Genomic DNA, 26853 nt, shown 5'->3' with positions numbered 1-26853 from the left:
ATGAAAAATCAAGAATAGCTACATAAGATAGCACAAAAGGAAGAACACACAAGAATTGGCAAATGATTAGATAAATATGGGAGGCACAATGATAGAATCTAGAATAAAGTCAAAGATGATTCAGGGATCAACTAGCTGAAGATTATTACAGTTCTGAAAATTTATGATTTTATTCCAGATGTTGAACCAGTGTGATTGGAAAACTATGTCTTTTCATTTTAAACCATTTTAAAAACAGAATAATCTAGGGGAATGTTTATGTTTGAAAAATAAGGAATTTTTTAGACATATTGAAGGCATGGGGAAGGACAATCCAGATTAATCATCCAAAGGATGGAGAGAGATAAATGAAGTTTAAGAGATCTGGGTTAGATACAGAAATGAGAATGTCTACCTAGAGGTAATAGTTGAATTTAGAAGAATGACTTCTTCAGGGTTGAGAGTATCATATAAGAAGAGGGCTTAGGACTGAGCCTTGGTCAGTCCACAGTTAGAGGTAGACAAGAAATTATGAGGAAAAAAAGGTGAAAGATCGACCTAAGAGTAAAAATGGAACCAAGACAATTAATTTGTATCACAAAACAAAGGAAGGAGATTTTAAAGAATGAAGTGGGCAATAGTAAATGCAATAGAAAGGAATTAGAATATAACCAATACTTTTAGAGAGAGCAAAATCAAGAGTATTTTTTAAAAAGAAACACTTTTTATCAATTTGAATATATTGCATATAACATATTCAGGAGTTAAAAGTAACAAAAGGGAAGAACAACAAATCAATGATATGCAAAAACACTCCATAAGCTTAGAGTAGAAAATGAATTTAAAAAGTGAAATCAGATTATAACAAATAGCTGATTGTTAAGGAAACACCTGAAATGACAGGAAAATAAAGTGTTTAGAATCTGGTAGTGAAATGAAAGAAACAAAAGGACAGTAACTTGAAGAACAGCAAAGACACATGCATTTGTGGTTAGAGGGAAAGGAAGCATGAAAAAGAAAAAGAATAAGGAAGAAACGAGGGAAAAACGATGTGTTAGCAGACTTTATGACTCTGAAATGAGAGTGAAAGAAAAAATGGATATACAAAAATGTTATAGCAGCAAGTAAGAAAAACAAGGGAGATTATACCAAAAGCTCCTTAACTTCTTGATAAAAGAACAACTGGGAGATAGGTAGATGAGAAGATTTACTGCTGCTTGAGCTATCTTGGGATTCTGTTACTCACTGATATTCTTTTCCATCCTATGAGCATATCTAATCTTCCTGAGCACTTATGTATTAAACTACTCTTTGTTGAAGAAATAGTAGCAATAAATCCATTAGTGAAAAGGGAGTAAACAATCCAATATTTGTACATTTATTTATTAACTCATAACACCATTAAAATTTCTTGAATAAATTATTCTTCCTAAAATTATAAATAATACACTAGTGTCATTTCTTGCTGAAGCATGAAGTCCAGACAAAATAGGAGTCTCTTCTTTATTTAAAGTCATCAAGTTCTTTGTGGGTGTCGGGAAAGAATGAAAGCAAAATTGTGATTTCATCAGGATAAGAAAACTCCAAAAAATAAAATGTCTTCCAACAATATAGATTTGCAGCTTTTATGTAACTTAAGAAAATTTTTGAAAGGTAAATCGATTTGCTCAAGACCACACTTTGTTAAGAGTCAGTACTCAGGGGCAGCTAGCTGGTGCTCTAAAGTTAGGAAGACCTGAGTTCAAATTTGTTCTCAGACACTTAACACTCTTAGTTGTGTGACCTTGGGCAAGTCACTTAAACCCAACTGCCTTGAGGAGAAAAAAGTGTCAGTACTCGAATCCAGGTGCTTCTGTATCTATAGTTATTTCTCTAACCTATGCAAGCCTCTTTTTTTCCTTAACAATCCCAAAATTCAAATTTTATTTTACTTTTTATTCAGCATTTAATGGATAACATTAAAATTTTGTCACTTAACAGCACTATGCTACTTAATGTTCTTTCAGTTCTTGTCTTATATTTTAATTAAAATTATCAAACAATAAAAATAAAAACCAGTAACAATTTTTAAAACAATATATCAGGATAAGAGCTGAATTTATATTTCATAACTACATAATAAAAGCTTTTAAAAAAATTTGGTTAATACTCGAGTCTGTTTAAATAACAAAAAATATTATGACCAGTTCCTCTACAGATATTTCCCATCATTACAATGTTTGAATCATATGTGAATTCATCTAAGAACTAAACCTTCTCTTCTGTTAAATTCTCACTCTACCTCAAATGACTTACTTGTTCCTTAAAAGACTGCTGAAAGAAATAATTGACTGTACAAAAACTTTACTACAGATATAGATCATTTTAAAGTTACTATCAAGATGAATGAATGCCATATCAACATTTAAATTCTTTAATTTTTAGAATGAATGAAGATAAAAATATGTACCAAATTTAAACATTTTGGGAAAATGCAAATGACTCTAAAGAAGACGTTATAAGAAGGCAGAGTTCAAGTAAATTGCTCCTTTACCTCCCTATTTCTACAAATCTATCAACAAAAAAGAATCACTTCTGAAAAACCTTGTATTTTGCTAAGCCCAAGTCCTTCAGATGCAAGATGTTTGAGGGCAGGGGCTGTTGTTTCATTTTTGTCAATTTCCCAATACCTTGCACAATATCTGGAAAGCACTTTTGAACTGAATCTTGTTCAAGTCACTTAACATCTCAATATGTTTCAAGATTCTTTGTGTATAAAATAAAAATAAGGGTCCTGTCCAGTCCTATCCAAGTGTCAAATTCTTGCCATTGTAACTTTTTTCTTTAGTGGCTATTAAACTCTATTAAATCAGAATTCAAAATGTCTCAGTAGAGATTGAATTTTACCATAAATGCTCAATGCCTTTACTTGCTATCAGATTTTGTAAGAATATAAAAATAATGTTTTTCTTTCCTCCTAAAATGTTCACGATTATCCATAAGATTAAGAGAAATAAGAGGCACATATACAAAAGGAAAAGCAAAGCCCCATCTTTCACATCCAGGATTACATTTAATTTTTATATTCATCTCAAGATAATGATCAGAACTTGGTCCACCCCTTTGAAAACTTAGCTATTTAGAAAATTAAGTTTTAAGAGTCTGCATTAATTTTTGCTATTCATCCTTCAAAAATACTGGCTATTAGACACTTCTTTCTCTTTTAAAGTTTCCTATGGTAATCCTTCCCATTCCTCACAGCAGATCTTACCTCCTAATTTACTGAGAAAGAGAGATTATCTATGCTATTTTCTCAGCTCCTTTAGTCTCTATCTAAAAAATAAAAAACCTTCTACATAATCCCCCTTCTTATTACAAAAGAAAATCTCCCTACTTGTATTCCTGACCATATCCCTTTCCATTTCTTCCAAGAGTCTTCCCTTTGATCACATCACAGTTCCCATTAATCTTTAGGTTTTCCCTATTCAACAGTTCCCTCTCTGAATCGACATATATGACAAGACAGGTTGCCCCCAAATTCAAAATAACTGAAATTAATTTATTCAGTTCAAATACAAATAGAAAACCCAAACATTGCTGTCAAAGAGCTTGCAATATAATAAGTTACAATACATAAAAGAGGGGCTCATGTTCTCAGTGGACAGGTAATACTTAGATAAGGTACCAGAGTAGCTGACAAGACCCAAGGAATGTTGGAGAGTTATAGCAGAGCAGATGGTCCCCTACCAAGATTGCATGAGGGCAGTTCAAGGGTTACATCAGAATGGTGCTCTAGGATAGGTATAGTAGAAAGGAGAAATTAGTCAATAGCCAATAAATGGTTACTAGGGAAAGTATGAGTCCATAACTTACAGGGAAGTAGGTATTGCTTGTCTATTTTCCTGTGTCTACTGGCAGTCTGAGATCAAAGAAACTTGAGTTACCAGCTTTTCTGCTGTACTGCTCTATGGGGGAAAAGGGGCAAGATGGGGTTGTGTTCCCTGCAGTGGGTCCAGCAGATAGCAAGTTAGAGCAGGGGAGAGCCAACCTTGATGTCATGTCACTATGCCTCCTTCTACCCCCAAGACTGTCCTGGGCACTTTTGTCTCTTTCTCAGTGATCTCATTGGTGTTGACCGGTTCAATTATTACCTAGAAGTTAATATCTAGCTTTAATTTTTCACTTGAGTTCTAGTAGACATCAACAACTGGCTAAAGGGCATTCAAATTGATGTCCTCTTTTTGGTAAGGGTAGAGTGGTGGAAGGAGTTCCCTAACGCAAATACAGATGGGCAACTCTCTCTTGTATGTCCCCAAAGCATTTATTCTTCAGCATATCTAATAAAGAACTTATTAAATCCCATCCTCCAAATTTCCTCTTACACTGATAGAGATCATATTCACAACCTCAGACTTATTCCTAACAGTTCCCTCTTCCCATAACCCATCTCAATCATTCACATAATATCAAATTTACAACCACAAGATAGTTAGCACTATACAAGCCCCTTTTCCCCTACTAGTTGGCCACCACTTTAGTCCATGCCTTCAACCACACTAGCCTATACTATGATGTAACTTCCAGGTTACTAATGATCTCTTAAGTGACAGTGGCCTTTTCTCAGTCCTCATTCTTCTTGAATTTTCTGCAGTCTTTAATATCGTCAATCAACCTCTTTTGCTTGAGGTTCTCTTCTCTTCTAAGTTTTCATGACATTACTGTTTCCCAATTCCCTTCCTACCTATGTGACTGCTCTTTTTTTGGTTTCCTTTACTGGCTCCTAATCCAGGTCATGACCACTAAACTTAGGTGTCCCTAAGCTCTCTCTTGAGGCCCCTCTCTTCTCTTTCTATATTAATTCAGTTGGGGATATCATAGATCTGCAGGCCTTAAGTCTATCCCCACCCTGGTCCACCCACCACTGAGCTGTCAGTGGTCTTCTTCAAGCACCACACTATCCCCCTGCTTATGACCTCTAGAATCCTAGGTGTTGCCTGTGCTTGTCATACAGTCCCAAGAAGGAGTCAGTGGGTGATTTCACCCATCGGAGAAACTCCTTCCAATACAGGCTGGCCTCTTCTCTTCCACTTAAGAATCTGAAGGAGCTGAGACAGCCACGGAAAGGTTCAGCAGAGTGTGCAGGGTCATGTATCTGGGATGGGTCAGAGGTGGGCTAGCTCGCTATCACTGCGCCCCAATGCTTTTCACATAGGGGATAGCACCATTAAAGTTACTCTGAAAGTTCAGTCTATTCATTCATAATTACAGGTCCTCCATTCCTTCTCCGATTCACTATCATGGTGAGGAGGATGCTGCCAAGGTGGAAAGGTCTCGGGTATTAGCTCTGGCTGTGTGTTATCTTAGCACAATGAAGCTGAGGGAGGCTGAGTTGAATTACCAGGTGTCATCTAAATAGTATCAAAAGGGCTGTAATGATCTGTGATGAAGGGAATTCTTCACAGATGATGCAATCACAGATTCTCAATATATTGAGTGACTATAGATTTAAAAATTTTAAATATTGTAGATTTGTGAAAATCTGTTTTGCTTTAAGGAAATTTTTTACATTGCCATTCTAAAAGTAATTGAAGATTTTCAGAGCAAAATAGCTCCATAAATGAAAAAGATAAACTCTATAAGATGCCTGTGTATTTAAAAGATACAGAAAAATAAATATAGCACAATTTTGCTAGATTTTAGACCTATAGTTCCTTTCTGTTGGGTACATTGTTAAGAATTTAGTATTGTTTTCCTCCCAAAAAAAGAATTGAGTCATCTAGAGCCATATGTATCACTATGCCATCAACATACATTTTCCTTCAAATAAAATTAATGAGTAGGAAAATATACATGTTAAACAATCAAGCTAAAGAATTATTTTGCCATTTCTTAAAGCTGTCACAACAGTGAATTCTAGTTGTCTAGAGCAGTAGAAGGACAGAAATGACTAATACGTCTAAATTTTGTCATCTAGGAATAATCCTAAACTGAAATTGAATCTATTTTTTTTTAACTTTTTTTGGGGGGAGGAAGAGAGAATGTAACTATTCTTTTCAATATAGACCCATATTCTATCAATAACTTTGACACATTTGCTAAGGGTAAATCCCTTGGATGATTCATAATAAAAACATCTGTTATTTTATTTCGTAAGTAAGCCATATGAATTCACTTAGAGGCTTGTCTAAATTAATGGCAGTCTTTAAGTGATTAAATACAAGATAGAGACTTAGTTTAAAAAAAAAACAAACAATTCACTGTCACTGGACTATTATAGAAGATCTATACTAAGAATCTATTAAAAGAATAGCATTTACTAAGTTGCAAAGAAAAGCATAGTGTGATCTTTGACTTCAAGGTGGTTAAAAGGAAGTACAAGAAAAATATACTAAAAATCATAATGAAGAGGGGACCCCGAAACTCTGAAAATCCATGAAGGAGAAAATCTCCTTCCACTCTGCCTCAAAAAGGGATCCTGCCCCAGGGGACAAAGTTTCACCCTTGTTATCTGGGTGGGGTCTGCTCACTCTGGAAACTCACTGAATTCAATTCAAAATCTAGCTCAAGCTAAAACCCAGAGAGGCGCCAACTTGGGACTTCACCCACAGGTCCCCTTCAGCTTGTAGCCAAGCTCTCATTATAAAAAGAGCCAAACTAAAACCCTCTCTTTGCAGAGGTTCCAAACATGCCAGCTCTATGCTTGGCATACCAAGGAGTCTCTGTCCACTAGAATACTCTTTCCCGTAACAGCTTCTCTCTTAACCCTCACCTATTTCCTAACCAGACTTTTTGCCTCTGTTGATAGGAGTTAAAGATTGCTTTCTTATTCCCAGCCCCATGAATCCCAATGGGAGATAGCTGGGCTTTCCCAGCCCCCACAGGATCTGAGCTAACTTGGGCTGTCCCAGCCCTCAACTCTTATGGTCTGCTCAGGTTTTCCCAACCCCCACAAACAGCTTCCTCCTAATTTAAAAACCCATTGAATTCTATTCAATTCTAACCCTGGCTGAAGCTCCAGCCAGAGGCCAATCTGGGACTCCACCCACCTTCAAGATCACCAAAAGCCCCATTATAAAAAGGGGAACCCTGGAGCCCACTCTTTGCAGGAGCCCCAAACATGGCATCCCTACCTCGGCCATGCCAAGGGTTCCTGTCCGCCTGGCGCCAGCTCTGACCCTGGTGGTCTTTCTGCCTTTACCCTTATTTCCAAACCCCAAATAAATCTCTTTTATTAATCTAGGTTTGCGGTCTGTAAATTCCTTTACAGGGGACTCTGCACTGCTACTAGAACTCATTTAACTCTGTATCCTTGCGCCAAATCCAAAGGGATTTCAGGAGGGCTCTACTTGATTCCCTGTACCCCAAACCTGCCCCTAGACCTCAATTAACCCTAATTTCATTCAGGTACCCCTTACCTAACTCTCATCACTGTCAGGATTTCTAACCTTACTTCCAATCCCCATAATAAACCCTTTTATCAATCTAGGTTTTAGGGTCTATAAATTATTTTACAGAGAAACTCTGTGCTGCCAGAAGGGAATCCCCAAAACTCCCTACCCTTGCGTCGAATCCCAAAGTTTTGCAGGGGAGACAAACCTCTCCATTTGGTTCCCTGAACCCCGAACCTGCCACTAGACCTTAACATTTAACTCCCTGACCACCAGAAATTCTAATTTCATTTTGGTTCCCTAAATTTAAACCTCATCAATAATACAAAATAAACTGTAAAAGGTGTATATACAGAACACAGATAGAAAGTACTATGGTAGTTCAGAGAAGACAAAACACCCTGAGAATGTACAAATTAGATGGAAGGAATAAAGGAAGATTTTTTAATGAGTGAGATGGAACTCAATGTGAGATTGCAATAACCAGTTACAATAACATTGTTAGTGTAACTTTAGGGCATGATCTAGCTCTCTTCCATGTGCATATTAATTAACATTAATATACAGATTCATTTATTTAAGAAATATTTAATAAGTGCTTTTTATGTACTATGCAGATGAGATATAAGAATTTAAAAAACTAAGTTCTATAAGGACTTAATATGCTACTAGGGAGAAACAACATGAACACAGATAAGTAAATATAAAATCTATACAAAGAGAATATCAAGTAATTTTGCCAGAACTGGCATTAGCAACTGATCTTATATAAAAAGTGGGACTTAACCTAAGAAAGTCCAAGTAAGGGATTCCAGGCAGAGGAGTTAGCATCGTCTGTACAAAGATAGAGACAGGAAAGGAGAACTGAGTGCTGGATACACAGGACATTAAGCAGGCATTCTGTCTAGGATGTGGACTATGCTGGAAACAATCTTAAATGCTAAACCAGTATTTTTATTTTATTGGAGAGGCAAAAGGGAGCTGAGGGAGTTCTTAGTGCAAGTGATTAAACATGGTAAAATGGAGTGCTACAAAATATCAAAAGAAGAATAGCATGATTATGAATTAAAGGAGAATAGAGAAGAGAAAGATTAATTATTACTGCATTAAGATAGGCCTGGATCAGGGTGCTATGCTAGTAGAAATAAGGGGACAGATGCAAAAACCCTGTGGATGTCACACAAAAGAGACCTGACAACTACTGAGACTCAGCAGGTTTAGAAAAGGTAAAGAGGACCAAGAAACTGTAAAGCTGGGTGACTGAAAGACTAGAGGCATTCTCAAGAGAAGTAAGAAAGGGGAAGGAAGGCAAAGTAAGAAGAGAATGAGGTCGGCTTGGGGCATTTTGACATCAAACTGTGAGTAAAATCAAATAATGACAGGAAGCTGAAGCTGAGGAGAGAGCAGTCTAATCCATCACTGAGCATTATTAAGTACCTTCTATATTCCAGGCCTCCTACTAAGTGCTGGTGGGGGGCAGGGGGAAAGGAAGGAGAGCAGCACAAAAAAAGGCAAGCAGCAGTCAGTCCTTGCCCTCAAGGAGCTCACAATCTAAGGGAAAAGAACATCAACAAGGGCAAGAATTAGGGGGGGTGGGGAAGAACTTCCTGAAGAAGATGGGAATTGAGACCCTGAAGACTGCCAAAGAAGCCAGGTGGCAGAGAGAAGGAAAGAAAGCATTCCAGGCGTGGAGAATGGCAGGTGAAAGTTCGTGAAGCCAGGAGAAGATAACTCTTTTTCCTGGAATAACAATAAGGCCACTTCACTGACTGAAACCCAAGGGAGAATCCAGTGTGAGAGGACTGAGAAAGTAGGAAAAGTTTGTTATGAAGGGCTCTGAAGGACATAATAAGGACTTTCTATTTAATCTTGTAGACAAAGGAAGTCATTACTATCTCAGTAAGGATGTGAAAGTGCTCAACCTAAACTTTAGGAAAATCTCATTGGTAGCTGGGAGGGAGGCCCCTTGGGGCAGGCCAGCTCACCAGCAGCTCTGGGGTCAGGTCCAAGGAGATGAGGATTAGTACAGGGGTAGTATCAGGAGAGAAAAAGGGGCACATTCAAAAGCCTTGGCAAAGACTGGCTGTAGGGGTGAGAGAGTTGATGCCCTGGCCAGTAATAGGAGAATTTGGGAGGGGAAGGAGTCTGGGGGAATCGGTGAGCTAACTTTGGGCCAACTTAAGTTTAAGGTATCCACTGGACATGCAGGTTAATACTCAGTAGCTGGAGATCATTTGAGAAGTTAGAGCTAGATAAGTTGATTTAAGAATCAAAATTAGATATCTTAATCTATGTCATCTCCAAAGAGGGAGGAGTTAAACCCATAGTAACTTATGAAAATATAGAAGAATAGTGCCCAAGATAGATGGGGGGGAAGGGCACAACTGCAAGAACACTGGTGCTAGAGCCACAGTCTCTGGGTTGTAACCTCGAGCTATGAAGAAATCAGGACAGATGGTCCCCTCCCAGCATCTAGATTCTAGACAAGGCAGGCATCAGACTGAGAAGGGAGGGAGAGGAAATGGAAGCAAGATATACTTTCTATGTATATAAGCTTTCTGTTGTAAAAAAAGGAGGGGGCTGATAGGAAAGAGCTCTAACATGAAAGAGGTGGGATTCAATGCAGTTTGTTTTTGTTTATTTAAAATGCAGGGGACTCAATCATATTTATAGGAAGCAGGGAAGGAGTCACATAAACAGCCAAGGATATGAACAAAATAGTTTTGATAAGAAAAAGCTTAACTATTAGAAAATACTACATATTATATTATTAGAAACTTTGCAAAAAGTTGCTTTTAGTAAATAATAACAGAAATGAAAATCAAAACAATTCTTCAATTTCATCTATTACACAAAATTAACCAAATTACAAAAGATACTGTCACTGATGCTGGAGCTGCAAAGGGTGGCTTAACAATATACAACAAATGCAGCTATAAATTTATTCAGCCTGGAAAGCAATTTGAAGGTATGCTAAACAAAATGACTAAAATGATACCATCCTCTGACTGGGAAATTCCAAAGTTTGATTTATACCATAAACAGGTCAGAAGCAAAAGCAAGATCTTATATTTACCAAGAGATTCAGTCACCAAATACTAATTACCTACCTATTATGTGCCAGAAGCTATGCTAATGGACTTCGAGGGGGCACCATAGTGTCTGACCTTGGGCAAGTCCCTTCATCCTGTTTAGCTAAATTTCCTCATCTGTTAAAATGAGTTGGAAAAGAAAATGGAAATCACTGCAGTATTTTTACCAAGAAAGTTTCAAATGGGGTTTCAGAAATTCAAACATGACTAAATAACAACACTGTGCTAAGCACTGGTAATATCCCTTTCCTCCCCCTCCCCTCAAAAATACTGTTTCTGCCATCAAAAAAGTACCCAAGGAAGTAGGACATGGTGGCAAATTCACAATGCAGCTGTGCAGCTGGATAGAAAATGAACAGATGGCTAGCATGGGCATCTGGAAAGAGTGTCTACTTCCACCCTGTAAATCAGAAAAAAAAAAAAAGGTCCCAGGACAAAGGGAATCAATGAAGCAAGAGCTCCAAAGCTGAAGTTATTTTTCAGGAGGATCAGATTACTGGAGGACAACATATTATCATTCCTTATTACAGAAGTAAAGAACTGAACCCAAAGTATTCATTGACAGAGGAATGGTTAAACAAATGGAGTACACTAATGTAAATGTAATATTACTGTATCATAAGAAACAATGACTATGATGAAATTAAGAGGGGCGGAAGACATATGAACTGATACAAAGTGAAGTAATCCGAATCAGAACAACAAACATTTTGAGTTCATTTGAAATGGAAAACAAAATAAATAAAACCTGAATACTGCATAATATAACAATTAACCTAAGCTCCAGAGAAAATGCAAAAATGCACTATCCTCCTTTCCTGGTAAAGGTAGGGGATTCTCCTGTATGGTAAAACAGCACTTACGATCAGACTTAGTTGATATATTGTTTGGTTTTACTGATTTTTTTTTAACTCTTTCTTCTTTTATTCTTTATTACTAGACAAGGATCACTGGGTAGGGAAAAGTGGAAATTTATATTTAAAAGTGAGAAAGATTTTTTTTAAAAAAAGAGAAAAAGCACTGATTGTAAAGCAATCATTGGCTAGCGTGAACGAACAGGAGGCAACAGGACAAGGCAAAAGTAGAGGAATGGCTTTGGCATGGAACAAGACCTCACCATCACCTGATAGAGAAGAAAGTCTATAATGTTCAAGAAGCAATATTTATGCAAATGGCCTCAATTTTCTATGTAAATTATAAGATTAGGCCCTTAAAACAGAGAGGAAGAGAGAAGGGAAGATAGAAGACTAGAGAAAAAAAGGTAGAACAGATAGTTCTTGGAGATTTAATTAGGGACAGTAAAAGGTCCAGGCAATCAGGTGTTATGACTTCCTCGGGATCTTTGGGCGAGAGTGGAAAAGAAAAGTAGATGTCAACCGCATGGACCTGGATCTAACTCTCAGTTCTGCCTTATACCCTCCCTCTCAGTTTCTGTAACAGAAATCAGTGTAGTAAAACGAGGTCATTTTTCAGGTTACTTACAGCTCAAAATCTATGGTCATATATGCAAGAAGTCTAAAATGTACTTAACTTCAAGACAAAAATAAAAAAGGAAAGGGAAAGAGAAAGGGAAAAAACCACTCTTGCTATTTTAAAGCAATCTCCCCTCCCCCTCTCTTTAATTTAATTTTCAATGTTATCTTTTGGCATTACTGATGAGATCCTGGCTTACCAGGTCAGGTTGGCAGAGAAAGTCTGAAGCACTAGAAGATTACTTCCTGAGAGGCACTGACAGGAATCAGTTTAACCTCACAGTCCCACCCTCTGTGGAGATCAGGTAGTGACTTTTATCCAGCACAACCAGTCCCAGACTATCATGTATGTAGAGGTTTGTAAGGACGAACTCTTTATTAACCTCCATTCTCTATTCAACCTCTGGGGCATTAACAACCTTTAAAAGACTGATTAGTGTATCTTTAGACAGGTCTGGGACTTGGTGAGCCAACTGCATTCCATCTAGCTCCTCCCTCTTTGATTTCTCCCCTGAGAAACCCCCAAGGTTATATTTCTTCTATAAAAGATGTGCCTGTAAATAACACTAAGGACTAAGCCCATTATTCTCTCTCTCCTTCATATGTTGTGCCCCAGTTCTCTTTTAATGACCTCACTCAGTTTCCCTAATCGTCCTATTTAGTTACTCTGCCTCGGGCTATAACCATTCCCTCTTAATGTTTGATAGGTTAAAGGTCTTATATTTTAGAGCTTAGGCTATACTTATTCCCTCTTAATGTTTTATCCATTTTAGACATCATTAGAATATCAGGAGCCTCTCCAGTACCTCCCTCCATCATGTCATCCTGGGTTCCTTCCCCCATTAGGTCATTCCCATCCAGGTACCTCCCCCATTGTGTAACATTGTTCTTCTTACCCCATAAAAGAATCTTGCATTTTGACATTCAGGGCTGGATTCTTTGAGATGATAGTCTTCTTCAGCCCTGGGACCAACCTTGGATCCATTTGGTCCCGGTATATCTCTCCATTTAATAAATTCTATACTGAATACTCTCTAATCTCTATCTTGCTCAGTTTCTCCTGCATTACATTTTGGAGGCCCCAGCGAGATGTTAGAAAAACGAGCAGGATTAAACATAAGAGACTTTTTGGGCCTCAGGGTGGCTGGGGATCTGAATTCTTGGCCTGGAGAGGCTGGCCCCCTGGATTTTTTTCCAGAGCCTCTGGGAAAGAGAGCAGTTTCCAGCCACAACAGCCTGATGGTAGACGCCCCCATTGTCTGGGTACTTTTGGTTAAGCCTTAAGACCTGTTCTGTTCTGTATGTTAGCATCTGGATTCCCAGAATTATGAAATTCTGACAAGTATAAATTCTGGGAGTAGGGTCTTCTGGACACAGGGAAACCTAACTGGGTGTCTAAGACACATCTGTGTGCCAGTTGGCACAACTCTGGGCATTCCAGAGTATAAATCTGGGTGTCTTTAAAAAAAAAAAAAAAAAAGGCTCCCTTTAGATTACGGGAGGGAAGACTAGAGCTGACTACTTCCCTCAGGGCTATTCTTTCCAGGTAAACCCTAGTCTGTGTTAATATTTTGACTGAGTAGTCTATGTGTGTTCTATGTGATTTGCTTATCTGTTTTGTTAATTTAAGAGCTCTGTTAAGTTTAAGAACAATGATCAATGTTGCAACTGTACTTAGTATAATTCTGAACTCCAGCTGGAAAAAACATTTGATTAGGAATTTTATAACCCCAGAGTTAATCAGCAATACACAAAGCTCCTTATTGCAATCCTGCCAGGTCCTCTGCAATTGGGGAGCATATGGACCATTCACTGTGAATTAGGTCTGTGGTCATTTGTGCATTTGACTCAGTCTCTGCTTACAGAGCAGCAGGGCTCAAGACAGTCATGCTGCCCATTCAGAGGGGCAACCCACTCCAGCAGAGAAGGGTGAGGCTTGGAGTAGCTCCTCCTGCCCCCCCCTCCCCGCCCAGAGGAACAGACAGGGCTGCAGAAAGGATCAGATTGCAGAGCAGATTATGCAGTTAGACCAAGGCAGGCAAACCCAAACTCAGAAGGTAGACTTGAGGCAGGGGTGAAATCAGGGTTCTGAGAGCAGGGTGGGGTGAGCCTCTGGAGTGGGGATGACAATCAGGGGGAGGCACCCCAGACATAGGGAGAGGCGTCTTGATAAGACGGTATCTGACATTCTGGTAGCTTGGGATGGGGAGAGGCATTCCGATATTCTAAAACATAAGATCTTTTATCCTTATCAAGTATTCCAATAAAGAGGCAGGGGAGGTTTTGCAAGACTTGAAGCAGGGAAACCAAACAGGACTGAGTCAGAATAATTAGGGAAATTGGGTCAGGACATTAAAAGAGAATATGGCCCTTTAAGGGCATTCTTCTCCTTATTATAGCTAATTCTGGCTAGTCTGCTAAATTCCTCTATGAATTTAACCAGGTAGTCAACTTCATTCTCAGGTCTCATTTAAGAGATTCTTCCAAATTCCTTTCCTTGATAATGATAATCTTGTTTCCCAACTCTGTTTCTTATTTAACACTCCTGGAGCCCATTTTATTTCTTCAAGTTGTCTTTAAACCTCTTCCCCTAAAGAAATCTACCTTTGGTAAAGAGAATGGCCACTGTGAATTTGAGTTTGTCGCATGTTTATTTCAATCTAGGAATTGCTACCCTGACCTCATCACTTATGTCAAACCTCCAAGGTTCAATTTCCTTATCCACAGGTCATGCCCTCTTTGTGGAACCCCTTTTGGGTTAAACCCACCACAGGTTCTACCTCATGGTGTCTTTCTCCTTCATATGATTAACTCACTCTTTTAGGGTGCTAAACTCCTCTATGGATTTATCCTGATAGTATTTCTCAGTATTACGCCTCAGAGTATTTCTTCTCCTGGTTAATCGTGAGTTCCACAAAAGAACTTATCTTTTCCATTGTTAATTGTTAAAACCCTTCTCTTTGCTAACTATTGCTCTCCCAAATCCATATCAGTTACCATCCTTGGTGTCTATTTTATCTCTTCATTTTGTCTATAACCTCTTCTCCATTTTTGACAAAGAGAATGGCCATTGTGAATTCTTCACATGACCAAACCCAACATTTGGTGCCAATTGCTCTCCTCAATCTCATCATCTGATATCTACACCAATTACAACATCTGGTACTAAACCCCAAACACATCACTTAACTACAATTTATTTTCCCTCATTATAAGATAGGAAAAGAGGAGTGTCAAATAATAACTAATATTTATATTTAAAATAAACCTTTAATTATACACACAACTGGAAGAAATTAAAAATATTATCTTGATGCTATGGTTATAAAATCACCAAAATAACTTAAACAAGATGCAAAAACTTTTGAATGAAAAAAAAAATTTAAATAGAGGTGTTCTGAGAATGTACAACATAACAGCAAATGGAACCATATGGATTAAAGAAAAGACATTTCCATTACGAGCAGAATTGCTTTAAAAAAAAAAAAAAAAGAAAAGAAAAGAAAAGGAAACTGAGTTACATTCTATCTGCTGACTGACTAAAGATTTCTTTTGACTACTAAATGTTTGGGAATATGATCCAGGGCTCCCTACATTCAATACCAATGTGGAAATGGATCAAGAGAAATAAGTTTCTGACATCTTTTGTCAGAAGACCAACTAGAGAGACATTTACATGGTCAGTAGATTCCACAATAAAGTGCTGGATTAGTAAAGTACTTATAAAGACCAGAAGTGTTTTCATCTTCCAGTCTGATGCAATCTATCTCTACTTTTCCAAGTTAAACAGATAATGACATTTATGTATTATGAGTTTACTTTGGAAGCTTTGTTTATATGGGCGAATGCTTCTGGAATTCAAACTATCCAAATGAGAGATGAGCTCCAGAATGTAAATGACTAACTAGATACATGTCTATGTAGAGATACAATCATTTCTTTTTTAATTTCAGATTCTAGGTCGACAAAAATTAGTGGCTGAACAAGATAAAAGTTAAAATTCAGTATTGAGTAGATAGGTGGTAAAGTGTGGTATCATGAATGTAGGGACACAGGGTGAGCAGACTACACTATTCTTGCTGGTCCACAAGTTCTCTGCCATCTCAATAACGTTGGAGAGCTGGGAGGTGGGAGTAGTTGGTAGAGGTTTAGGGGGTTGGGAGTGTAAAGTGACTTGCCAGGATGATATTATCAATGTGTATCAGAAAAAGAAAGTCCTCTCAGTTTCTTTCCAACCAGCCAGGATAAATGTTTAACCACTGTTTCTCTGGGGGGGAAATATATTGCATGACATACTTTAAAGTTTAATCTGTATCATTAACATTTTTTTCATCACTTTAAGTCTTGGCAATCAAGTTGTAATATGTAGCATATGCAGATTTTCAACTAAATGCACAATGAAAATTTAACTGGTTCTCTGACTAAGCCAGCTGCATGTTATGTAAACCTGGGCAATTCATCTAATCCCAACTGCCAGTGCACCACACACACACACACACACACACACACACACACACACACACACACACACACACACACACACACACACCTCCCTCCCTCTCTCTCCCTCTCTCCCTCTCTCCCTCTCTCCCTCTCTCTCTCTCTCTCTCTCTCTCTCTCTCTCTCTCTCTCTCTCTCTCTCTCTCTCCCCCTCCCTCCCTCTCTCCTCCTTCCCTCTGGGTATATTTATTTGTTTGTTTACTTGGGGGGGGAGGAGTAAGTTTTACAATTGATTGGTGTATAAAATTTTTATGAGTCTTTTTCCCAACAAGAAAGATTTTAAAAGCCCAGTTCTGCGTATTTCAAATCATAAAACAAATTCTTTAAATGCCATTTAAAGGTTAACTGACATAACATTTAAATCATGTTCTTTCTGAAATCAAAGGGCAGCAATCTAAGTAAGCAAAGTAGAATCAAGAAGACATCTTCATGAGTTCAAATCTGGCCTCAGATACTTACTGGTTGTGTGATCCAGGCCAAGTCAATGCACCCTGTCTGCCTTAATTTCCTTACCTATAAAATAAACTGGGGGAGGAAATGGCTGACCACTTCCATATCTCTACCAAGAAAACCACAAATGAGGTTATAATGAGTCAGACACAACTGAAATAACTCAACAAGAACAATACTTTACCTGTATGACCTTGCATAAAGTCATTTAACTTTATGGACCTTAGTTTCTTCATCTATGAAATTGGGAGAAGGCAAGGATTGGTGTAATTGACCATTAAGGTCCCTTGGTTATTAAATCTATGATCTACAGTGAAGTTAAAAGCAAGGATATGTTCTAGGAAAAAAAGATGTAAAATAATTGAGTTTTTTAAAATGTTAATCTTCAACTTCACTCATCATAAGAAAACACTAATTCTACACCATGGCCCAATGCTTCTCTCTTCATTAATAAATTATGTAGCTAAAGGAAACACTGCTCTCAGAATGTCATTTCCATCTGATTGGAAGAGGAAGAAAGGTAGCACACTACAGAAGGGGAAAATTCCTTTCCTTTAAGTCCATAGAATGAACTAAAAGAATCACTAGAATTGAGGCAGACACATTTTATAATTATGCAGAATGAGCCAGGTAGATAAAAGAATTTCACAAATTAGACAAAATAGGAGAGAATCTTGGGATTTACTTAAAAAATTGAACTGACACAGAATAAAGGGAAGAAGACAGAAGAAAGGAGCAAGGCAGAGATAAAGAAAACTCTATAAAGATAAAATATAAGAAATAAACATTTCTGTGAAGAGGAAAAAATAGAAGCCTGAGTGCAAAAAAAGAAAATGAAAAAAGATTCATAGAATTTCCTATACTTAGAAAAGGAAGATAATGGTTTATTTAATTCTTCAGGCAAAGAATAACTGAAGAAAACATATTTTACCTTTTCAGATTCACCATTGCCCAGGGAATCCCAGTAGGTGTGTTAAAGGCAGGAAGGAGTTTCCCTGCCAACTGCACTGCTTTGTTCTTGAATACCTGAGACAAAAATATGAATAGTCATAAATTACACCATCAATTAGTAGCTATTAACTGAATACTCAGAGTGTATATGACACTGCATTTGGGGGCACAGAAAAAAGATGAGACTTTTTATATTGCTGGAAAAGTGGATGACAGAGATTATGTTGGTGATTGAGGAAACTACTGATGTTGATGAAGAAAGTCACCCAGAAGAGCTAAATATGGAAATTCATTTTGTAGGAAGAAAGGAGATGATCTAGTATTAGTGGCATATGTATATCTTGGTAAGTAAAAACTTAAAGGAAAACAAATGTTCTTTGTAAGCAACTCTCTGCCTAGCTTTTTCCTTTACAAAGCTAGTTCAATAAATGAAATATTGAATACATGCATTAATAAACTTTGATTCATATAGTTATTTATTCTTACCCATTTCTTGCTACGAAAGCTCAACCAATTTCATGCAAATAAAAAAGGAAGGTAACTTCTATTCTAAGGATGTCTGAGAACAACACTAAATTAAATATGGAAAATCCTATTATCATTCCTTTTGTTGTCAAAGAAATAAACTGAGTGACCTATATCTGGGTTTTGATGATATTATTATATACAACTACCCTTACACCCCCCCAAAAAAAAATATATTGCCACCGATCTAACTTTGGTTCAAAATCCTTTAAACTAATGCTTCTCAAACTCTGTCTCTGAAAAAACCTTGTAATGGTATAGTATGAACAGGATCTCACAAGAATTTATATTTGGTACTTTAGGGAGAAAGTACAGTTAATATTGAAATAAAAATTCTTGTGTTAAATATCTATCATAAGAGGTAAAAGGAAGGAAAGAGGGCACAGGAGGAAGAAGGTTGGCCTCCTGACAAAGACGTGGACCTGGCCTAGGAGAAGTGTGATTGTTAAGGAAATGGACAGATGGAGAAGGGGAAAGACCAGAGGAAAGTAAAATGGCTTTTCAGCATATTAGTTTCTCTCCTTGGGAACCACCTTAAATGCCATCACTTCCAGGCCTGCCTTGCCTCACTTCCTCTTCATCAACTCATCCTGCCCACCTACTTACTTGCCTGGGACTGGCCTGACAAAAAGGAAGAAATTTGGTTAGAAAACAAGGATCCATCAGCCACCTCCAGCTCCTCTTTCCTGACAAAGTTGGGCTTTGTTCTTTTATTCAGACATTCTTGTACTCAATATTCCTATTTTAGGAACTAAAGCTAAAAAAAAAGTTTCATCCTATTTATCAATTGTTGCTGTTTCTTCTTCCTTTTTCAAAGAGGGCCAATGACATCTGAAGTCAGCCTGGAGCTGCACTAAGTAAGTCATCACTGAATCCAGTGGCAGGACAAAAGTTAAAATGACTAGTGAAGTCCCAAAATGCACATCCCATTTTTACTACAAGATTGGTTTTATCTTATTGTGATTATAAATGTTCATAATAGCTAAACATCTTTAGCAAACACTGGCAAACTAAATAGGCTTCTTGGGAAAGGATGAGTGCATTAGAGAGGTTTTAGAGACTGGGATATAGATGAAATAATATTGTTATTATTATTTTTTAAAAGAGCATGACATTAGGAAGCAAATTAAAATTATACAAGAAAAAGATGACTCCTATCACGTCCTGTGAGACTCTATAGTCCTGTGTTGAGAACTTTCCTGTAAAGGTTATCAGAATGGGAAGCCATATTTATATTGAGTTATATAGAGGACACTATTTTTAAATTTGAAAATTCCAATTTCTTAGAAGAAACTCATATAGCAAATACAGGAAGCACAACAAAATGAGGATGGAAATATAAATTCACTCCAATTTTGTTGACAGAAAAGGCACTTTACAGCCCTTTGTAAATATTGGTATTTTGGGAAGACAAATCAAGTGTGTTTAAAGGAATCAATGTAGCCAAGGGTTCTACTCTGAAGAAAAAAGGTTTTCCCCCAAAATTTTTTTAATCAAAAATCTAATGTGGACATTCTGAGTAGATTATTAATTCTTTATAATAATATATTCACAAATTTCCAACTAGGGATCACAGCATTACAGAATTACAGCTGGAAAAGATCTTAGAACCCATCTAGTCCAATTCCTTCATTTTACAGTTGAGAAAACTAAGACCTAATGATGTAATGATTTAAATAAGATCACACAGGTAATAAGGAGTAGAGTCAGGATTTAAACACGGGCCCAGGGACTCCAATAGTAAAAAAGATATACAAATATAATGTGCTATATAGCGAGATTTAAATTAGTTAGCTGAACTCTGAAGACAAGTTACAGCCCAGATACATTTTAACTAGTTCTGACTATGGTGTCTAAGTGTGTACATGTCTATGATTGAGCAAGGAAGGAAGGATATAAATATGTTAATATTTGTAGTTAAACTGATCCAGGCTAGGAGCTAGGTCTGTGATCTCAGCAATGGGGGTGCGACTTCCTCTGTCAGTACAGATAAGCACTTCTCTATGGATTTGCACTCAGTACACACTTGTACATTATTCTCTTTCATGACTATGTTTTAGGCAAAGTGCTTTTTATGCTCTTTCCAAAGGGTATTTTCCTCAAAACTCAGTAGTAAATAGTGAGTACCCCCTCAGTCATCTCAGTCATTAAGCTAGTATTTATTAAGTGTCTATTACATACCAGAAATCAAGGGGCTCACAGGTGAAAGGGAGAGACAAGACGCAAATAATTATGTACAAGCAAGTTATACATAGGTTAAACTGGGAATAGTCTCAGAACTGGGAAAAGTTTCCTGTTCAAGAGGGACCTCTGAAGGAAGTCAGAAAATCTAGAAGGTCAAGATGAAGAGAGTTCTAATGATGAGGAAGTGCCAATGACAAGACTCAGAGTCAGTAACTGATGGAGTATCTTGATTGGGGAAAAGCAAGAGAGACTATATTACAGAGGGAGTTCAAAGACAAATATGACTTTATATTTGATATTAGAGACAACACAGAGTGAGTGCAGGTTATTTAAGAGGCTGGTGATGTGGTCAGACTTGCACACCAACTCGACAGAAGAAGGGGCAGAGAGTTCAGCCCACAAACTATTGAGGCATTCCAGGTGTGAGGCAATGAAGGCCTGTGTCATGGCAAAGCCATTGTCAGAGAAGAAAATGGGAAATACACAAGTGATATAACAAGACTTGGCAACTGACTAGACATATATGGAGTATAAGAGTGGGGAGTTGAAGATGAAAACCAAGACTGAGTGACTGGGAAGATGCCTCTTCACAATAATAGTATAAAAGAGGAAGAAGGGGAAGACTTGGGATGAAACACAGTAAGTTCAGTTTTAGGCATGCTGAGTGTAAGCTATCATACAGAACAGCCAGTTCAAGGTGTCCATTAGATAGCTTGTGATGCTGGACAGAACCACCAGAACACTGTCCACAGCAACAAGAAGGTAATGTGATAATCGACTGTACTGAACTTGTCTCTTTTCAACAATGAGGTAATTCAAAGCAATTTCAATAGATCTGAGATGGAAAATGCCATCAGCATCTAGGGAGATTATAAAGACTCAATGTAGATCAAAGAATAGTGTTTTCACCCTTTTTTTGATGTTATTGTTTGTTTGCTTGGTACTTTTTCCCCCCCTTTCTTATGTATGGTCTTTTCCTTTTTAATCTGACTTTTCTTGCCCAACATGACAAATATAGAAACATTTTCTCTTTTTTTTTATTATTTTCAAATTTTTATTTTCAAAACATATACCTAGATAATTTTCAATATTTACCCTTACAAAACCTTGTTCTCCAAATATTTCCTCTCCCTTCTCTCCACCACCTCCCTAAAAGCAAGTACTCCAATATGCTGAACATGTACAATTCTTCTATACATATTTCCACAATTATCATGCTGCACAAGAAAAATCAGATCAAAAAGGAAAAAAAAAAAGATAAACAAAATGCAAGCAAACAACAACAAAAAGAGTAAAAATGCTATGTTGTGATCCACACAGTCCCCACAGTCCTCTCTCTGGTTGCAGATGGCTTTCTTCATCACAAGATCATTGGAACTGGCCTGAATCACCTCATTGTTGAAAAGAGTCATATTCATCAGAACTGAACGTAGTATAATTTTGCTGTTGTTGTGTACAATGATCTTCTGGTTCTGCTCACTTCACTTACAGCATCAGTTCATATAAGTCTCTCAAGGCTTTTCTGAAATTATCCTGCTGATTGTTTCTTATAAACAATAACATTCCACAACATTTATATATATCATAACTTAATCAGCCATTCCCCAATTGATGGGCGTAGACTCATTTTCTAATTCTTTGTCATTACAAAAAGAGCCAATTTTTTTTTTTTAAAGCATTAGTTGCAAGTAGGTATCTAACTTGCACTTGAAGATGTATGTCACTGTGTACCAAGCCATCCCACTGCATACTAGGTCAGATCTAATTGTTAGGAAAACTGCCTTATGTGAAAACAAATAAATACCACCAAGTGTGTGGTATAGATGTTCATACCAAGAGTTTGTACATGTAAATTAAATGTTAAAAGTAGACTTTCTTACATCAAACCTTTTTCTGTTTCTAACAGGGTTGTGAAGCCATGATGTAGCTAAATTTAATATGGAGGTCTGTAAAGCATGCAAGGCCTTTACCCCAGTTATCTGCCATGAGTGCCACAAAAATCCTGTGATGTAGACGCTATTATTATTCCTATTCTAAAGATAAGGAAAGTGAAATTCAGGGAGAGTGTAAGGACTTGCTCCCAGTGACTTGGTATGCATTAAGACAGGATTTGAAATTTGAGTGCTGGATCTGGAGTCATAAGACCTGGGTTCAAATCTTGACTTTACTACCATCTATGTTCCACGGATAAGAAATTCACTTAAACTCTCTCAGCCTCAGTTTCATCTATATGATGAGCAAACTGGAGTAAATGACCTCTAAAGTCTAATTCAGCTCTAAATAAATTCCAATGCCTCAAGCTTCTTCAAATTCCAAATTCAGTTATCTCTTCTACTATACCTCTGCTTCTAACACCTTTTCTCCATTGCCCTTGACTATGCTCTCTGGCATCAAATACAGCAAGGCTGAGATTTCTTCCACATGAGCACTCCTTCATATGCTTGAAGATTGCTACTATGTTCTGAGTCCTTTATTTTCCAGCTTAAATATCCTTAGGTCTTGTGATAAGGCACAAATCTCCAGGACACTCACAATAGGCTTCCTAAATATGGCATCGCATATGCTTTAGATGTTGTCAGACCATATCAGAATATTATAGTAGGCATTATTATTATCCTCTGTTTCTGAACATAAAAATAATTAAAAAAAAAAAAAAAAAAAAAAAGAACCATCAATAAAACTCATGACTTCATGTGCTGGCACAGAAAAGCACAAAATATAAGTAACAAGAAAACTAAAATAAAGATTTTAATTCCAGAAGACAAATTTGACTTCAGTTATCATTAAGATTTAGTGGTGTGAAAATTGGAACTGAAATGTGACTCAAGAATGGCAATGTAGTAGTAAATACCTAAAGAACAAGATAACAGGAGAAGGCATAATAGTAATATATGCTATGAAGTATTCTCCCTTCACTCTCACTCACCCTCTCTCTCTCCCCTCTCTGAATCCTTAAGATTGTTCCTCATTCTATAGAGCCACAGATATCACAATATATAGCTATTATGAGTTACAGATCTCTAAGCATTTCTCTTTATACATATATACACACATGTGTTTCTCAATATAGACTTTTTAATTTTTTTTTTCAATCAAGAGTGAACGAGATGAAGTGAGATCTTTTAAGACAATTGTGAAAGTCCAGTAAGGCTTCATCTACTTCAGAATTTGAATAAGCCTGAAAGTCTTTGAACATTGATTCAAGGGCATACTTAAGTCTCTTCCTGCTATCCTCCCATGACATCATTTTCTTTTTTTCAATCAAATATGGGCAACAATGTACTTACTGGTCAAGTTCAATTTCTTGGGTAGTTCCCATATTTAGAATATAAGACCCTCAGCCAATGAGGATAGGATGATGGTCAATGGTGGGAAGGGTATTTGTGTTAGGGACTATTTAAAGTGTTAAACCTGTCCTAAAATGTGCGTTCCTCCCTTCAATTGCTTGCTCAATGAGAGGGACGCCTCATTCTCATGAGAATATATAATATATATAATTGCTCCTAGAGATCTCTCCAGCTTTTTATTAAATGGTGACCCCTCACCATTCTGAGCCATACAAGGGGAAAAGACATGTGAGGAAATCTGGAAACCTTAGGAAAAAGAATGATGTTCTTCATTTCTGTGAGAATCACTTTTCATTAGACTATATTACAGATCCTGTAGAAATCAAGGATAATAAAGAAATGAAGAAACAGGTCATGAACCTGTAATAGAAATAGGATACAGCAGTGATAGGAGATTCAATTTGCTGAGCTGTTCTTGCTCTTTGTGGAAAAGATCAGAGCAGCTAATTTTCAACTTACCTTTGTGATAATATTTTTCACAAGGTGGAAGGACCAATAGAAAGTGCTTCCATTCTAGAGTCTTACCAAAAAAAAAAGGAGAAACTGTTTATTATAGTGGAAATGGCTGGGACCTTGGGAGAAGTGAATGGAATATAAGAGAGAAGGAAGAAAATAAGAGAAATGTGTAGCAGGTACCTCAGATTTTGGGAGAGTATTTCTCAAAAGGTTCAGAAAAAAGATAGAATCTTATGGCTAAAATTCTACGCAGTAAATCAGAACAGAAAGAAAATTATCATTAATGAATTATGGGGGTGAGGGAGGCAGGTAAGAGAACAATTTGAATAAGGAAAAGGTAGAGTTCTCAAAAATGGATGGCACAAGAAATTCAATATTCAAATTAAATTTGAAAAAGTCCTGCATAAGCTATGCATATAAATACAGATGACATAAAAACAAAAGACCATAAATACATTTTAACGATTGCACAAAACATGAAAGCCAAGTCAGGCAATATAAACGAAGAATGCAAAAATGTAGCATGGTCATGTTAAAATAGCACAAGGATACAAATGCTCAGAAAAAGCTGAGACTGAAAAGGAATGAGAGTTTGGGGTTATTGTTGAGTTGTTTCTTTTTTAAATGATTTGGGAGAAAGGGGATTATTAAAAACAAAACAAAACAAAACGGAGGGGAATGGTGGAATGGTTATAAACATCAGAAAATAAATGTAGCATTGGCCAGGTCTCATTTTACTTCTTTCTCTATCCCAGAAAGTAATCCCGGACCTGGAAAGGACAGAACAAAAATGACTCTGGAGCTGGTGATATCCACCAGGAGGACAGTGAGCGCTCCAAAGATAAGCCTGAGTCCCTCACAGAAGTTATCTTTGGGTGACAAACCAAAATAATAACAGGGAGTACTCACAAAATGCCTGGGCTTTCCAAAAGGCAAGCACTAGGAAATAAGTGCTATTATTAAGCTCACTTTACAGGTCAAAGAGGTGAAGTGATTTGCTCAGTGTCACATAGCTAATCAGTGTCTGAAACCACATTTGAACCCAAGTCTTTCTGATTCAAGCTCCAACCCTCTCTGTACTGCCTGGATGGAACACTATACAGAGAACAAGATATTTTGGCTGGAATGTAGACTATAAGAAAGGAAATAACCTAAATAAACTCAAACAGTTTAAGCTTAAGCTAGTCCACAAAAGGCTTTAAAAGCAAAATAGTTTGCAATTTATCACAGAAAGAGCTTGCAATTCATCACAGAAGTGATAGAGAACCACTAGGTCTTCTTGAACACAGTAACATGGTCACACTTATGTATTAGGAACAATTTGACAGATATAGCCAATTAACAAGTTACTACAATAGACTACACTGGAAGGGGACAAGGGTCTTCATCTTAGCAGTGGCTGTGTTACAGACAGAAAAAGGAACTAAAAACATAAATGGCAGTAAAACTGACAAGACTTAACAACAAGACTTTGTGCGATAGGGATGAGTCAAGGATGACTCCAAGGCTTACAAAGCCTGGGTGACAAATAGGATGGGGCTGAGGTTTGAACATTCAGGTTGTACAGTTAAAGATCAACAATGGACAATTAATGAAGCAGGACAGGAGTTAAGAAAGGACTAACACTGCAAGCCTCGAAGTTGGCGTCATCTGCAAGGAGAAAACAGCTGAACCCAACAGAGCTAATAAGAAGCTACAAGTCAGAGACAGGCAAAGTGTGCCTCAACTTTCAAAAAGGGAAAAAGAGTGACATTTGCAAAATATAAAGCAGTGAGCTAAAGTAAATAACCAGGAAAAGGAAGCAATGAATAAAAAAGAAAAATATGATTCATCTAGACTAGAAAATGGGACTTCCGGCAAAGATGGCAGAGAGGACACATGCATCTATCTACCTAGGTTCCTTCTTGCCCACAGAATACTTTTTTTTCATGACAAGGCCTCAGAATTAAGACTAAAAAAACCCATGAATACATTACCAACAGAAGATATCCAGAAATGCTACAGTCTTCAGGGACCTGGCCATACCCACCCCACATCAGGAGTGACTCAGGACGCTCTTAGAGTCTCAAAGTGCAGACGCAGCACAGCCATTGCTGTCCTGTTAGTGCCTCCCTGCTGCCCCCTGCAGTCTGTACAGGAAGTTTGGTAATACCATCCAGCAGATTGCATTTTATTTTTTTATTAGTTTGTTTTCTTTGATTCTTCTATGACAAAATGATCACAAAATTAAAGCGGGCTCTAACAATAGATAGCTTCTATATGAATAAAGAGCAAGCAGACTTCAAACCATGAGGGGACTAAAAACAGACTGTCCCTAGATGAATCCCCAAAGTAGGATATGATCTACTCCTCAGCGCACAAGACTCTCATAGAAGAAATTTAAAAGGTTCTCACAAGAGAGCTAGAAGAAAAATGGGGAAAGGAAAGGGAAGCTTGGCAAGAGAGTCTGGATAAGTCATCTCACTCATTTAAAGATAGAGTGGATAAAGAAATCAAATCCCTGAAAAACATAATTAGTAAACTGGAAAAG

The 26853-nt window shown here is 37.4% G+C and overlaps 1 protein-coding gene across 1 annotated transcript in view; it reads right to left on the bottom strand.

The window, feature by feature from the left end:
* Window positions 1-26853, bottom strand: part of MAN1A2 (mannosidase alpha class 1A member 2) — a 200317-nt gene that overhangs the window by 50240 nt on the left and 123224 nt on the right. The window contains exon 6 of the mRNA XM_074263218.1: window positions 17792-17886. Within this exon, the coding sequence (XP_074119319.1) occupies window positions 17792-17886 (95 nt within the window). The remainder of the gene's footprint in view (window positions 1-17791; window positions 17887-26853) is intronic.

This window comes from Sminthopsis crassicaudata, chromosome 4, assembly GCF_048593235.1.
Source record: "Sminthopsis crassicaudata isolate SCR6 chromosome 4, ASM4859323v1, whole genome shotgun sequence".
Lineage (NCBI taxonomy): Eukaryota > Metazoa > Chordata > Mammalia > Dasyuromorphia > Dasyuridae > Sminthopsis > Sminthopsis crassicaudata.
Note: the sequence above shows the minus strand (reverse complement) of the source record. Positions and strands in the feature narration are given on the sequence as shown.